The sequence below is a fragment of the Xenopus laevis genome, chromosome 1L (assembly GCF_017654675.1).
Source record: "Xenopus laevis strain J_2021 chromosome 1L, Xenopus_laevis_v10.1, whole genome shotgun sequence".
Lineage (NCBI taxonomy): Eukaryota > Metazoa > Chordata > Amphibia > Anura > Pipidae > Xenopus > Xenopus laevis.
Genome location: NC_054371.1, coordinates 56,268,508 through 56,286,042, shown reverse-complemented (window position 1 = coordinate 56,286,042; position 17,535 = coordinate 56,268,508). Strand labels below are relative to the sequence as shown.

The window sequence follows — 17,535 nt, the reverse complement described above, 5'->3', positions numbered from 1 at the left end:
TCTGCCTCCATATGGTTAGAAAATAAATACAACGGAACAAACTGGCTACACATGTCAGTTTGCTAAATGCAGCTAATGAGTTGCTTGAAAAATTTTGCTTAAAAAGATGATTAAACCTCCAGACTAAACTGTGTGTCATTCAATATTGTCATTGCAGAAGCTATGCTGTTCTCCTTTTTAAACATTTTCATGCTAAGAAACACCCATACTTGTCATTTGGTTGCTGCGAGATGGAATGTGGTGGCTTGACCTTTTCAGGCTTAGGTGTGTTCTATTATCAGGGTTAGAGTGGCTACACACAGACTGAATTGTCATTTGTCTAAAGCAGCGCTAACCTCGCACCCCCCTTTCCGGGTCGTGTGCGGTTCTGGGTTGAGCTCTTCTCCCCGCCTGCATCCTTACAATGCCAGCTTCCGACTTCCAGATTCAACTTTTATAGACATGTGCCTGCTCGCCCTGCCCCTTTTGTGACATCATCGGTGGGGCTGTGCGGGTCTATAAAAGTAACCCGGTAGTCGGGCGTGGGTGGAGGGAAGTCCCAACCCGCACATCACTAGTTTCAGTTGACATGTTTAGGTTAATTGACATCTCTGCATAAACCCACCTTCATAATATTGATGTATTTTGGATTTATATTCATCCATCTGTGTTCAGGCCAAAGCTTATTGTAAAAATTAGTCATTTCCGGAATGTCATTTGGCAGCAAGCCAGAGCAATTAATTGCTAAAAAAAACAAAGTGAATTTTTTCAGTAATCAATTAAGGTTTGATAAACTAGCCTCCATATGTAATAAATGGCACTAAGTTTGCCCAGGAGCAGTAACCTATAGTAAACAATAAGGTGTTTCTTTCAAACAGGTGACCAGTAAATACTACCGGCTGATTGGTTGCTATGAGGTACTGCACCAGGGCAAACTTACTGTCTTTTCATATGTAACCCCCTAAGTGATAGATCCCAGTGACTGAGCCTGTAATATCAGTATAGAATGTGGGACCCTGGCGGCTCAATGAACTTATTAGAAACATTATTCCCACAACAGTTCCAGGAATTATATTAACTAGCCCCAGTTCCTTGATTGCAAGTATAGCTGGATGCAGAACTATAACTTACACTCACTGAAAACACAAGGAGCAGAAGAATGGTCAGACGAGCCAGTTTATACACAAGGGAGGAGGCATTGTACTAAGGGAAGAGACAGGAGCGTAGTCAGAAGGCTATGCAGATCATATACAAGTAGTGATGGGCGAATTTATTAGACAGGCGCGAATTTCCACGATTCGACTTCGGCAAATAAATTCTTGAAACCATTCGCCGTTTCGCGGTAAATTCACCCATCACTATACACAAGGGGGGCTATAACTAGTAAGCTAGACAATGCTGTACCCAAGGATCAACACAAATCAAAATCAGACAGACCAAGGTCAAAAACTGATATCTGGAACTCATTGAAAAATTGAAATAAGCTTTCCATAATACCCCCACTTCAACGCAAACGGTTTGGCTCAGGCAAGGAGCAAACAGAGGCCTCTAAAAACTCTCCCCCAGCAGTTGATTGGTGGAAGGCTTTAGGTACAGTAGTTTTTAACCCCTCTCCTTACCAGAGCACCCCTGAGGGATGGGTGAATATTAATAAATCTGCCTCTGAGTGTTTGGCCTATGAACATGAATGGTAGAAATCAATATTCCATTCATTCACAATGAAAATGGAGGCATGTACAAACACAACAAAACTATAAATAGGAAGGTGGATGTTACCCAGTATATCACAGGAATCATTTATGAGCCCATGTTTAATGTGCATAATAAAAAAACAGGTTTACTGTATATCAAACTAATTTCAGTTCAAACCACAATGCAGCCCCCCTCGCCTCCTTAGAATTCAAGTTTCAGTAATTTCAGTATTGGCGTGTATCAGGAGATGTAAGCTGGTTGTGGCACAGAAAAATAAAATCGAAGAAAAAAAATGTAGAAAAAATGACAAGAATAATGTTTTGCATTTACAAACTGGATTGAAGTTTTTCTTCAGATACATATACTGTACCTTATGCAAACTGTCAATATAAACTGCCTGTGTGTCCTTGTTCCACAATAGCAGTAATAACACATATGCTATAAAAGAAAGCAGGATGTTTATTTTTAGAAACTGATTGAATAAAAATTGGCCCTGCGATAAATAATTACAAGTAGTTAAGCCTGCATTCATTTTTCAGCTATATGTTGTGAGTAATCATTAGTGAAATCAGCTCTTGAGGGAAAACAGCAAAGACGGCGAAGGAAGATAAAGTCTGTGAATTAGAATCTAGAATTCCTTCCTATGTGGCCAGCTTTGATATCTTACATGACATTTCTCAAATGAGGAAGAATAGGGATTCTTTAAAAACAGGTGGAAATGCTTATCGCTTTGTCTCTTGGTGTCTTTATGTGTTGCCAAGAAGAAACAATGTGCCAAAGCACGGTCATTATTCTTAGACATGAAACGTTTGGTTTATAGCAGAGTACAAATCTTGCAGTACGATAAAATGTTCTAAAAATCCCCCCTTTTCAACATTAGTGTTCCCCTGATCCCACACTTTAAAATATACAATTTGTGGGGGGAAATGTTTAATATAATGAGCTATAATGTGCTTCTTTATCTTGCCTGAGCTGCTTCTTATACAAAGCGGGATGGTTTGGTCCCATGGTGGGAGACAAAGTGAGGAGAAACTTTTCCCTCTTTAGACTTATGTGGTGTTTGCAGCTTTACAGAAATTGGGATCGGTGTGGGGTATGGAAATATAAGGGGGTTATTTACTAAACTCTGAATACCCAAAATCTGAAAATTCATGATTTTTTGTGTTATAATAGGCTTTTAAAAAATCACAATTTTTTTCGGAATTTATTCAATCCCGTGGGCTAAAAAGCCAGAATATAAAAACACGGCATGTCAAAACCTGTTGAGGTTGCATACAAGTCAATGGGAACAGTCCCATTGTTTTTTTATTGTATCGGTGGTTTCGGGCAATTCCACAATGTTTTCGAAGCTTTCGGGTGAAAACTCCAGAAAAATCTGAGTTTTTGGGGAAAATCGTAACTTTTCACGCAAAAGTAATTTTTGGGAAAATGTAATAATGAATAAGCGCTAAAAACTTGAGCGGTTTAGATCGGATTTTGTAGCAGCCGATTTTGAGATAAATTCGGACCTTGATAACCCCATAAATGTATTAATTTATTTATTTCAATTTATTTCACAAATATATATAAGCATTTTTTATGTGCAATTCCTTATCTTTTTATGTTCAGACTGACTTTTGTGGAGTTTTAGGGGCAAATTCATCAAGGGTCGAATTTCGAGGGGTTAAATCCCTCGAAATTCGACTGGGGAATAGAATCGAATAGGCCATTCGGGCGAATTTACTTGCTGGCGAATAATCGAATTGGCGAATATTCGCCAGGCGAATAGGCGCTCAATCGAATATTCGCTCGAAGGATTTTCATTCGATCGAATGCCTATTTATTCGATCAAAATCTTGGAAAACAAGCCTATGGGACTTTCCCATAGGCTTTTAAAGCAATTCGGTAGGTTTTAGGTGGCGAAGTAGGCAGTCGAAGTATTTTTAAAAGAGACAGTACTTCGACTATCGAATGGGCGAATAGTCGCAGCGTTTTTGCGCTCGATCCAGTACTTCGACCAAGGAATGGCGAATAGTCGCAGCATTTTTGCGCTCGATCTATTCCAATCATTCTACTCAGGCGAATTTACGCCAATTCGATAGTCGAGGAGCACAAAAATTCGAAGTTCTTTTACTTCGAATCCTTCACTCGAAGTTAGTGAATCGGCCCCTTAATCATTGTGGATTTCACTTACTTTATCATCATTTCTACAGAGATCATTTTCCCATGATAAACTACATAATTTCCACCTATTAATGCTCCCCATGGAGGCTGTGTCTTCATGCAAAATGTTTTAATGATTATAATTGTAAAGGAACTGAAATGCTAATGTGCTGTGCAATGTCTAGATGTTCTGCCATTGTTTAGGAATCATGTATATCAGCGTTTTGCCCACATACAGCATCTGCCCCCAGCCAATCTACAGGGTACAATTTTATGAATATTTATGGGAATCTTATTATATAATGATACTGCAGACTTTATTGGTCATACCCAAAAATATTTTGAAGAAATGCATATTTAAATGTTTTTATTCATATTTGTAAACATTGCAAATTTTTTCGTAGGGATGCACCAAATCCACTATTTTGAGATTCAGCTGAACCCTTTGTGAAAGATTTAGCCAAATCCTGAACCAAATCTTAATTTGCAAATGCAAATTAGGAATAGGAAAGGGTAAAACAATTTGACCTCCTTGTTTGTGTGATGAAAAGTCACATGATTTTAAGGATTTGGATTCAGTTCGGCCAGGCACTTGGATTTGGCCAAATCTGAAGCCGCTGAAAAAGGCCAAATCCCAAGCCGAATCCTGGATTTGGTGCATCCCTATTTTTAGGCATGTTGTTTTCTACCCAGAAGAAAATCTGATGATGTCTCTTTCCAAACACCAGTAAAAAACAAACTTCACCTGTTTACACATATATTGTAGCTGAATGCATTGCAGAATATAATTCAGTAAAAGCGCATTTGATTCTAAGGAATACTTCATATAAACTATTGTACAGTACAGGGTACTTGTTTTTATGAATGTTTTTATGACTGTCTTGTGAAAATCAGATTTTTTTCCTGTAAAGCATATTTTCAGGAAAATTTTATAATAAATAAGTGGATTTGATCAGAGTTTGTACCAGAAAATATTGAGATAAATTCAGACTTTGATAAATAACCCCCTTAAGGTCTTATCTTCACAGGGTGCATGCAAAAAAGTATGTTCACCTCCACATATCTCCACTTCAAGTATACAAGAATTGCAGAACTCCAGTTCCGTGTTAAAAACGCCTTTATTTCACATCACAACTTGAAAAAGGACCATCTGGGTGTGAAACGCAGCTATGCTATATGTGAAATAAAGGTGGTTTTAATGCGGAACTGGAGTGCTGCAATTTTTCTATACCTGAAATGGTAAATGTATTTTTAAAATTCAAATTTAAATAATTATGAATTTCAAGATTTAATAGTTAAAAAAATTCTTAGAATTGTAAATTAAAAATGTAAAAATTAAAATTAAAATTTTGCAAAGAAAGTTATTAAGCTGCTATATAAGTTAATGGGATATTTATTTTCAACATTCAGACTATTCAAGTTTTTTTTTTAATTTACCAATTTAATTAAATGAATGGCACAATTGGATGTTTTTTTATTAATATGTTAGCAGCCAATATAAAAAAAAACTTTTTTTTTTTAAAGTTTTTTTGTAATTGAGTTTTGGAAAAACCCCAAATTCAAAAGTTAGTTATTCAGCCTCCTATTTTTAACCATTGAATTACAATGTGTCAGTTTAACAGTTTATTTAGAAGAGTGCAAAGCATTCATACTGAGATAAAGAATTTTTATTGCAAATAATACTAGGCTTACAAGGGATAAAAAAACAGTAATTGATATAACAATGTAGCTGACAAGTACAATGCTGTATTGTCAGTGGAACGTCTGCTGCCTCATTTATGAGACGAAACCAAGTGCAACACTGAATGAAACTATAGATATAGAAGCAATCTCCTGATAAGATTCATCATATTAGCTATTTACAGTTTTTAAAAAACAGTGGACTGTTTGCTTTAAATGAAAGATCTATTTTTACAATAAAATAGATACTACACTAGGGAGCACATTTACTAAGGGTCGAATATCGAGGGTTAATCGAATTTGACCCTCGAAGTAAAATCCTTCGAATTCGAATATCAAATTCGAAGGATTTCGCGCAAATCCTACGATCGATCGATCGAAGTAAAAAATGTTCGAATCGAACGATTCGAAGGATTTTAATCGATCGATCGAAGGATTTCTCTTTGATCAAAAAAAGCTTAGAAAACTGATGGGGAAGGTCCCCATAGGCTAACATGCCCAGAATTGTTTTCATAAATACATCTCAATAATCTTGACTGTGCATTTGTTTTAGAAAAACATGGGGCAGATTCACTAAGCTCGAGTGAAGGATTCGAATGAAAAATACTTCGAATTTCGAAGTATTTTTTTGGTACTTCGACCATCGAATTGGTTAAATTCGTTCGAATTCGAACGAAATCGAACGAATCGAACGAAAAATCGTTCGACTATTCGACCATTCGATAGTCGAAGTACTTGCCCTTTAAAAAAAACTTCGACCCCCTACTTCGGCAGGTAAAACCTACCGAAGTCAATGTTAGCCTATGGGGAAGGTCCCCATAGGTTTGCTAACCTTTTTTTGATCGAAGGATTTTCCTTCGATCGTTGGATTAAAATCCTTCGAATCGTTCGATTCGAAGGATTTAATCGTTCGATCGAACGAAAAATCCTTTGATCGATCGAACGAACGTTTAGCGCTAAATCCTTCGACTTCGATATTCGAAGTCGAAGGATTTCAATTCGAGGGTCGAATTTCGAAGTATTTTTAACTTCGAAATTCGACCCTTAGTGAATCTGCCCCATAAACTTCCATCTTAAAAATGTGAAATGCGGTGAAATTATATTCTACCCTTTATTTTCAATGAATCTGCCAAATTTCAAATTATTCTTGAAAACTCAAATTGAAAAATAGCTTGAAATTTGAAATGTCAATTCCGTTTGACTTTCCAAATAAATCCCACAAACATTAAAAAAAAAAATATGTGAATTATATACTTAAAGTGGATTCTAAGGGAGATGGCCCATAATTCAGAGCTTTCTGGATAGAGGGTTACGTTAGCAAGACAGTTTGATTTTATCACTTTGATATATCATGCCTCTAAGTCAGGAAACCAAGTTTGCATAAAATGACCTTTTGTGAGCTACCCATAATTTACTTATCAGCAAGCTGAATTCTGTGGTTTTCCTGCTTCTGGATATAAATGGTAGGGGAATACTGGAATCTGAAGGATGACAGAATAGGATGACAGAATTCAGAGTAGCTCAAGAAGAGATGTGTTCATTTAGAAATGTAGATGCATTTAAAGGTACACTAACCGTATTCTTTTTATTTACTGTGTATTTAAAGGAACAATGTGAAAAATAAATAAAAGAGTGAAAGGGGCATATAGGTGAATAGAAAAGATTGAATTATGACATTGAAAACCACAGATCTAGCATGATTGCCCCTTTTCACATTATATTTAACCATTCCCATTGGATTTAGCTTTGGACTTTAACCTGTTCTTTGTAAAGCATGCCTTCAAACTTGGATGGAAATTGGAGTTTTTTGCATTAATGCTCTTTTTCTGGTAATATATTACTTAGAAATTGCTTCTCCTCCATTAATCCATTTTAATCCCCAGACCTTTAGACAGCTACACTACAATTACAGCTCTTCTGCATTTAAAGACTGCACCTCTGATTGTGGATTGCAGGAGATCCAGAGTATCAATTTAGCTACATTTTACGAATAATTCCCAACTGTGAAATTGCCTGCTTCTCAAATATGATATCATTAGGTTAAAGTTCTCACTAGGATTTAACATAAGGCAGAGTTGAACACATTTTAACAGCTTAAAGAATTAAGTTCTGACACTGCCGTTTTTTATCATGTGAAACGTTATTGATTCATTTTGATTTTCAGTTGGCACAGCAGTATAAATAGACTGAGAAAGGTAGTTTGCAATTATTGTTAGGGCAAAATGGAGTCATCAGCAGAATTCTTACATTATTTTTATTTTAACAGGGTCTTTTTTATTACTTAAAATTAACCATTTAAATATTTTGTATAAAAAGAAGTTTCATTCTTGGACTGGAAGCTTTATAAGGCAGGGACTTCCTACTTTGTCACTTTGCACTTGGGGGCCGATTCACTAACTTCGAGTGAAGGATTCGAAGTAAAAAAAACTTTGAATTTCGAAGTGTTTTTTGGGCTACTTCGACCATTGAATGGGCTACTTCGACCTTCGACTATGACTTCGAATCGAAGGATTCGAAGTAAAAATCGTTCGACTATTCGACCATTCGATAGTCGAAGTACTGTCTCTTTAAAAAAATCTTCGACCCCCTAGTTCGCCATCTAAAAGCTACCGAAGTCAATGTTAGCCTATGGGGAAGGTCCCCATAGGCTTGGCTAACTTTTTTTGATCGAAGGATATTCCTTCTAATCGTTGGATTTAATAATTGGAATAATCCTTCGATCATATGATCGCACTATTTGCGCTAAATCCTTCGACTTCGATATTCGAAGTCAAAGGATTTCAATTCCCAGTCGAATATCGAGGGTTAATTAACCCTCGTTATTCGACCCTTAGTGAATCAGCCCCTTAATGTTTGTTACAAAACATACATTCTTACATACAGTTCTTCCATAATGGAATCAGAGAACCAGGGTTATAAATAGCCCATACATTTCCTTTAGACAAAATGAACCATGCTTGTAAATAAGCAACAATCAGCTCAGTGTTCAGAGAGGGGCTGGTAGGCCAAGAGTCCCATAATCTAGGGCAATTGTTTTGGCACAAGAATATAACAAAATACGCTCTTTGGTTCCCCTTATCCCAGACATAAAGGGGTTGTTTGCACGCCATGGGTGTCTCATTAGGCGAACAACCATTACAGGCATAATAGGAAGGTTTAGAGACATAGTGAAAAGCCGTATGCACATTGAATGCTTTAGTGCTCATAAACAATAGAAGAAAACTTGTACACCATCATTTTCCTGGTACAATAATTCCTGTTAGAAATTAGTGTAAGATTTTCCCTGTATTTAAACATTCAACATAATACATCTACAGACAGCTAAAAAAAGACACAATTATGTAATTATGTAATGCTTCCGAATAAAGGGCAAAGTGACCATAATTAATATAAACAAAAAGACTGATTTGGCATATTTAGAGAACATTATTGCATACCTTAAGTCTACTAGAAAATTATATAAACCCAAAAGGCTGGTTTTGCTTCCAATTATGCTTAATTATATCTTAGTTTGTATCAAGTATAAGGTACTGTTTTATTAGAGAAAAAGGAAAAAGAATGATTATTTAGAGAAGCCAGTTACGTAATTTGGAGCTTTCTGCATAACATGGGTTAACATTGGATCCTATACCTGTATATATATATTTCCACTACACGCTTTAGTAGTCTTAAATATTGCATTGTGTTGTTTTGAGTTAAAGAATTTATAGCCATGGAACTTGCCTGTGGACCATTTCCTGGTGTTTTTTTTTTTAAGGATAAAAAGTCTTTATCGTAACAGAGGATGCGACATAAAAGATTAATTTTATATCATTAGGTGTATACTTTCTGAAAGTGGGGAAAACGTTTTAGTTCTAAAATCAATTATTTATGAAAAATAAAAAAAGAGCAACAAGACATCCTTGGCAGTTGGTGAATAAACAAAAATAAAGCAATAAAAGATAGCTATACTGAATTGGATCATAAGAAAGTCCCTTACTTTCATAATTTGCAACTCAAACCTGCAACTCCCATTCCATTTCCTTATGTTTTTCTAGCATATTGTTTCTCTGTTGTCATAATTCTTGTGATATATTATCAGCTAGTCCTCTTCTAATCCATTATTACTTATAAAAAGTCATTAGAATGTCTTCAGAACTCATTTTTAACCCATTTTCCACCCCACCATCTTGAAATATGAAATATTAATTTTCCATCTTTTTCCTCAACATCCCACTTCCACCTTTCTTTTTTTGATTCAAGTGAACAAAAACTATTTTTCATGCCTACTTTTCGAAGCAAAGACATGTGTGGTTCACAATAAGTACAAAGTTATGTTTTCACACAAATGTTGTTGTGTTTACAAACACACGCACTAGGGGGTTTATGTATCAAAGAGTGAAGTTAGAGATAAACACAGTCTGCTAGAGTGAAATACCCCCTCTCTCCATTCATTTCTATGGGATTTTTAACAGCATATTTATCAATGGGTGAAAGTGAAAGTTCACCCTTTGATAAATACGCCTTTAAAAATGCCATAGAAGAGGCTGTATTTTACTCTAGCGAACTGGGAGATTTCTAACTTCACTCTTTGATAAATATACCCCTAAAAGAGAAAGTTTCACTTTGCAGATTAATTTAGTGGACTTGGAAGCTAAATGGCAATTAGAATTTGTGTAAGTTACTAATAACCTGAATGGAAGACCCAACTGGTGTATATAGGGTTATAGCTGGTACCAGTGGTGTATTTTGATGCAGACAGGTCCCCCCTGCAGAAGACCTTCAGGGGGCCCAACGTGCACCTAGAAGCCCAAACCCCTTCTGCGCATCTGCTTGCCGTAAATGATCAAGCGGACTGCAAAGTCTGAACTTCAAGTGGGCCTGGGAAGAGAAACTAACATATATATATATATGCAACTATATAAAAATGGCAAAATAAAGGGTTAGATGAACGTAAGGGGTATCTGGTTCTAATAGTGGTGTTGAAACTATTTACAGAACTCTGTGTTCTTCCCAGGATATAAATACATTCGCACTAGACATCCTCCAGTTGTCCTAATTATGTCACAGTCAATTCTCAGATATTTTTTCCATGACTGCCTGCAATGTTCAGAACTATTGGTATTGTCTAAAAACACTTCTGATGAAAGTATGTCAGGTGAAAAATATTATTCTTTTTGTGTTTTTCTTTTTTATTCAGTTTATTTTATATGCCACTTTTTATGACTACAAATAATTATTATGCCGATACTATTAGTAGAACTAGGGATTTAGGGAAACCTACTAATAGTAATAATTTCTGACACAGGCTGGAAGGCAGCGTGCAGCGTGCAGAGCAAACTAGGGCACCAAATTGCCCCAGCAGACCACTCATCTTACCACTTGGTAGCACATAATATAGATATATACACTTTTGCACAGTACCACATGCCTTCTTTTTGTAGGTCAATGCATTGTTTGCCAAGGGGCGCAATAATTGCTCAGACCTGTGAGTGTGCTATAGTTTCTTAATTTGTTTAACAATTGTAAATCAGTGATGCCAGGAGATATAGTGAAGGGATGAACATGATGAACATTTGACTTTTTTTTCAAACCAAATGAACTTTATGTAACTAAATTACCCTGTACTAGTTGTAGATGCTGCAAATAGTCATTTTTCACATGAAGAAAACCTAAAGATTTAGTTTGATCATCACAAGAAAGGAAGATGACCTATTTGCAGAACACAAAACACAAAGACATTACCATCATACAGATCCAAAAGGAAGCTATACTATTAAATACTTCAAGAATAGAAGCCCTTGTTGAAAAGGATCACAATGTGAGCCAAACTTCATAAACAAAGAAACCTGGATTCTAATAACTGACTACAGGTTGGCTACTGCCTTGGAGATTATGTGCCTTGAGGGGAAAAAGAACATCCAAGCAAGCAAAATGATAAAACACAGTATAATTACAGTCATATACACTGTCGGCTCTGTCTCTAAAGAGAGACAATATCCAAAGTTTGTTCTCTGTATGGAACAAGCTGTAGCCTGGCACACTTTACTAAGTCCATGCTACAGGAACAAAAGGAAGAATGAAACTCCCAGAGGGTATAACACTACAGTAAATATGTATCTCCATGTACCATTATATAAGGCATTGGGCCAGACTTGAAGAAACTGAGACAATGTTTTCCTTACATAAAGATCAAGCCACCAATGCCAGCAGGAGTACTCACAACAACAGGAAATATGTGATGTTTAGATCTAAGCAATAAATCAAACAATTGCACAGATAATAGAAGATATCCTTGCACCTAGTACAACTTTAACCCTCACCCAACACTACGAAACTGCCAATTAGAGAGAATTCATTTAATGTAAAAGAAAAGCTTAAAAAAGCTGAATGAACAAGGGATAAAAAATAGCATATTAGAAGTCCTGAAAGAAAAGACCAAACACAGTGCCCTGTAAATAAATATATATATATATTGTATGTATTTCGTTCTCAGTCCAAGTTAGAGCATTTACAACAACATATGACATTTAAAAGACAACACAATTTGACTTTCCCAATAGTTATCAAGATTATATAGACCTTAAAAAAAGGGAAAATAAGAATTTCAAATGAAAATGAAGGCACAAGCTTTCATGGGACAACCCCCTTCCTCAGAAACAAAGTCTTGTCTATATTGGGTTGGAGCCGCTGGGGATTTAGAAGCACTGGTATCTACAAGCAAGTAATATGCATAAGTCTGATTGCAACGAATGTGGGGAACAATCCCAAAGTTATTCTTCACGTTGGAGCACAATGCTGCTGTTAGTAGCACCTATAGGATTTTTAGAATCATATTTTTTTTAAGTTGAGTTCACTATTTGAAAAATATGATTCTAAAAATCTAAATCCCATAAGAATTAATAGAAAATGAATTGATTTTTTTGTGGTGATTTCTAATCTCACATTTTGATAAATCTATCCAATAGAATGTGCTATAACAGGAGCTACCTAACATTCACTTTACCTCACTCACACAATTTGAGTTACCTTAGAGCTTAATCTTCTTACTATGGTCTACTTTCTCAGGCATTCAGACAGCAACAGACAAGGCACTTAACTTGCATTTTGCTTTTGCATAACCCATTTTTCCTTTTAATATAACCTTTATCTGGGTGACTCCTCCTGAGCACACCAAAGCACTATGGGCTGACTGAAAAGTAACTGTATAGCTGGCATATGGGTTTGGGGTGAAGTTGGAGCTTAAATAAATCTCAGGATTCCTTCCCTAGAATTCTCTGCCTGCCAGCCAGCAGCCTGTGTTAATTGGATGTTAAGGAAGGGCACCAACACCATAAGCCAGGCAGCTTACTACACATGTTGCACTTGCTTAATGCAAAGAGGAGAAAATATAAACCCAAAGGTTTAAATTCATTATTGACCTGGATGCACAAATTTGTACCAAGCTTGACAAATGAATCCTCTGATATCCTAATAACTGTAATGTCCGTTCACCCTGGTCGTCTAGTGGCTGGCGGGGACGCCCGCCATGCCTCCAGCGGGGACGCCCACCATGTGGTTCTTCTCCCTTCTGGTGCCAGTTATCCTATGGCGCGCGTGGCGCGCACTTCCGGGTTATACTTCCCGGCGTGATGACATCATCGCACATTGGCGCGAAATTCAAAGGTTTTTAAAGGGGCTTTGAATGTAGATCATGGCCCGTTGTTAGGTCTAACTTGATTTCTTCCTGGGTGCTTTTCTATGTGAACACAATTAGTGTATCCTGGTTTGACCCTGGCCTGCCAGTCTGACTATTCTGATCTCTCCAATCCTGATCCTTGCCTGTCTGACCTTGCTTGAACTCTACCTGTACCAACCCGGCCTCTGACCACGCTATTCAGTTTGATCCTTCTGAGTTGTGTTGCCTTCCGTCCTAAATCCTTGGTAAACAATCGTGCCTCTTTGCTTGTCCAGAACTCTTGCTAGGCTCCTTTCTTATTCAGACCTGGCGACTTCTGAGTAGCTGAGGGCTCCTCCGAGGCCAAAATCGGCTGCTACAGACGGAAGCAGAGCCGTGACCAGGGAACCTAGCACTTGTTCTGGATTTAGGGTACTGATCGTGACAATAAATATAAAAAGTTGATTAGCATCAAAACCATGTATAAAGATTCCTTTGCAAAAGAGCCCTAGTAGGTGAACTGCTGCTTAATATTGCCATGAAACAAAATGCTATTATAAAAGTATAATGCACTTGTTATATAATTGTATTCAGAATTAATTGTATTTATATAGGTAGGGCTACTAGAATACTACATAAATATGTGTTAAATACAGAAAAAGAAAGATGTTATTAGCAAGTAATCTGCATGTAACCTACATTTTTTTAAATGAAATATAAACGTCATACAAAGTGTATTGTTGAGAGAAATGAAATAGGTTCAGATTAAATTCCCAAAGAGAAGGTTTTCATCATCACTAACATGCAGACTGATAGAAGGTTTACTTAAGAGATCTACCCAAATTAAACATCACGGTGAAGCTCATCTTGGTAGAATAAATGAACTGCATCTCCCAATTTAAAATCTAAATTGCAGCCAGGCAGTGTGTGTGTCATTGTTTTATGAGAGGGATTAGAGGTCAGTGTCTGGTAGTGTATTGCTCTTGCCTAACACAAATGGGATTTATTTCTTAGAAGGGTTTCCGCCTGGAAACTGACAGAGGTGTCTGTGACACGGATGATTGAAGAGGCACTATTTGAAACCAAACGCAAAAGTAATTCAAGATGGGTCAAGCTTAGATGAGAAGTTCATGGAAGAGTTTATGACTTTAAAACATCATGATCACAGGGCATACTGACGTGTGTCACAAAACGATGGCTAAGCATTATTCGCAGGAGTTGCAAGGCGCAGGCAGAATTTAACTCTATTAGTACAGAATAGTTTATTAGAGCAAACCTTCTCAGCGTTCTCCCTAGACATAATAAGCAAGTGCCTCTAGGCGCCTAGAAGTGAGAACATGCAGGCTTTAAATGGATATGGACATTAAATAAGTTATTAATAATATATACACACTCAAACACATTCTCAGCCTACATTTTTGAACTTCCAATATATATATATACAATATCAACTGATTTCATGCATTTAATAGAAAACAACTGAAGTGTGCAGCAACCATAAGGACAGCTGCAGTAGGTAAACGTAGGGGTTATTTATCAAAGGTCTAGTTTGTGAGGGCGGTGACATTTTTCACAACTCGAATGTTTGCTTATTAATGAAAAAAACCCAAATGTAAAAAACTCAATTGAATACAATTGGGGGGGAAACAGGAATACCGCAATTTGTCGAGTTATCAGCTAAAAGAAGCATTGATTGAGTTTCGAGCAAAAAACACTGTAAAAAAAACATAAAAACATCTTCAAATGGTTCAAGGGACCTCTGCCATTGACTTCTACACTACATCAACAGGTTTTAGCTGGAGAATTTTTGGATTTGGGCTTGTAGTAGCTTCAGGGCATAAAAAATCTCGAATAAATTTTAGGTTTTTTTATCCTGAAAAATTTTCGCTTTCAGTGAAACGGATAAACTCCTTTGATAAATAACCCCCTTAATATAGAAACTAATATTTAGCTTATATCAGTAATTATAATTTAAGGTTACATAGACATGGGAATCGGCAATGAATGCAATACATACAGGTATTTATAGTTATCTACTGCAGTCAGCCTTGGTCTTCATTCCCATCCATATAATGTGCATCAAATGTATATTTAGTACGTTTATGGCAATGCCAGTATCTCTTTAAGGGAATCCTACTAATGTCAGTCTTCAACCACTGCACCTGCTTCAGCTTTCCCAGGCACGCTGTGTTTTGGCAGAAACTATCAGTGTCCATTTCATTAGTCTCTGTAATATGGCAGTGAATGAATTCTACTAGCTGCCAGCTTGTCTTTAAACATAGGATTGTGTAGCTGTGCTTAGTAAACAAGGTGCAGGGCAAAGGAGGCTATAGCTCCACAAGTACTATTTTAATGGTTAGCTCAACATATTTGGGGGAGATAAAATGGTTAACTGTAGAGGAACAGTGTAGTTTTGTTTATGTTGAACAGATCTACTGCAGCCCCACTGTCCATCTTTCTACTTCATCCTAAAAAGCAAATCAATTTGTATGATACAATTTGTCCTTCATAAAGCCATACTGATTACTGCTTAGTTTAAAGGTACATATATTTTAATATACACGGGAGGTTTTTTCTTGCATTGAGATTATTTTTTTCCCTATTTTATTTTAATAGGAGACAACAATGGGTGGTCCCAACAGCTTGATAAACTTTTTGAAAAGCACTACGAGAAAATCGGCATAAACACCTTTGACTTGGAGATGAAGCCGTCTGAATGCAGTAAGCGGATCTTCCAGTTATATATTATCATTCCACTATCAAGAAGAGTTCCATGATTTACTTCTTATAGCTTATTGTGTGCAATGGACATTTCTTTTCAGCATATTTTCATTTATAGATATTATTTATTATTATTACCATGTATTTTTAGAGCGCCAACATATTGCGCAGCGCTGATACCGCTATGAAATGGAGTAGCCAGTTTTGCTCACATGGCAGAGACATGTTCCATGTATTTATGGGCAATATGAACTTCTAGGTGTCAAGAATATATTTAATTGTCCTGTGGAATCATCTGTTTATTAATATTGATATGCCAAGTGGGAATGTTCTGAATACACATTAAACTGTGCAATTATATGTTAACCTTTCTTTCTACTGACTCTTCTAAACTAATAAGAGCTCTGGAATATTGATGGGCGAATTTTGACGCCAGCATCAGAACTGTCACAGGTGTAAAAAAAATTTAACGCCGACGAATTTTCCCTGCAAATTCGCAAATTTATTCGCTGGCTGTGAAGTGCACCTGGCGAATAATTTCACCCATCACTACTCTGGAATATTGCCATAAATGTACCCTTTTTAATATATTTATTTTATATTATTTTATATATATATTTTTGTTATGCTATAGATGGACATATTTTAAGCAACATTTCATTTGGTCTCCATTGTTGATTTTGTATAGTTTTTTAATTATTGTTCCTACTGTGCCTATTTCAGCCTGCAACTGAAAGAGGTAATTGACTGTTGGCTCCACTAACCCTGACAACATGAACAGATCGATCATAAGGGTTCAGTTTTATTGCTATTTAATTAAATGTCAGGCCCTCTCCTATTGATCTTCCATTTTGACTTCCAAACCGCTGACTTGTTTCGTTAACTAAGTTAACTTTTAGTATGTTATAGAATGGGTAATTCTAAGCAACTTTACAATTGGTCTTCATTATTTATTTTTTTATAATTTTTTTTAATTATTTGCTTTTTCTTCTTTCTTTTTCTTGGGGCCACTGACCCCATCTAAAAACAAAGCTGAATAAAATGTTTTTTTCAACATGCTGCAGTACAGATAGATCAGTAAGCATTCACTGCATGGAAAAGTTCCACATCTGTGTGAAAACTGATTTTTAAACATACTGCACATGAGTGCTTTATGTCAAGAATCCAGTGCGGCAAGAATTTAACATAGGATATCATTTTATCTTACTCTGACATCTAGGGGCTGATTCACTATGGGTCGAATATCGAGGGTTAATTAACCCTCGATATTCGACTAGGAATTGAAATCCTTCGACTTCGAATATCGAAGTCGAAGGATTTAGCGCAGAAAATTCGATCGAACGATCGAAGGATTATTCCTTCGATCGAACGATTGAATCCTTCGAATCGAACGATTCAAAGGATTTTAATCCAACGATCGAAGGAATATCCTTCGATCAAAAAAACTTAGGCAAGCCTATGGGGACCTTCCCCATAGGCTAACATTGACTTCGGTAGCTTTTATCTGCCGAACTAGGGGGTCGAAGTTTTTTTTAAAGAGACAGTACTTAGACTATCGAATGGTCGAACGATTTTTACTACGAATCCTTCGATTCAAAGTCGTAGTCGAAGGTCGAAGTAGCCCATTCGATGGTCGAAGTAGCCCAAAAAAACCTTCGAAATTCGAAGTTTTTTTACTTCGAATC

General features: G+C 36.5%; 1 protein-coding gene across 1 annotated transcript in view; it reads left to right on the top strand.

The window, feature by feature from the left end:
* Positions 1–17,535, top strand: part of rxfp1.L (relaxin family peptide receptor 1 L homeolog) — a 118,238-nt gene that overhangs the window by 54,994 nt on the left and 45,709 nt on the right. Inside the window, exon 3 of the mRNA XM_018231112.2 lies at positions 15,746–15,850. Coding sequence (XP_018086601.1) covers positions 15,746–15,850 — 105 coding nt within the window. The remainder of the gene's footprint in view (positions 1–15,745; positions 15,851–17,535) is intronic.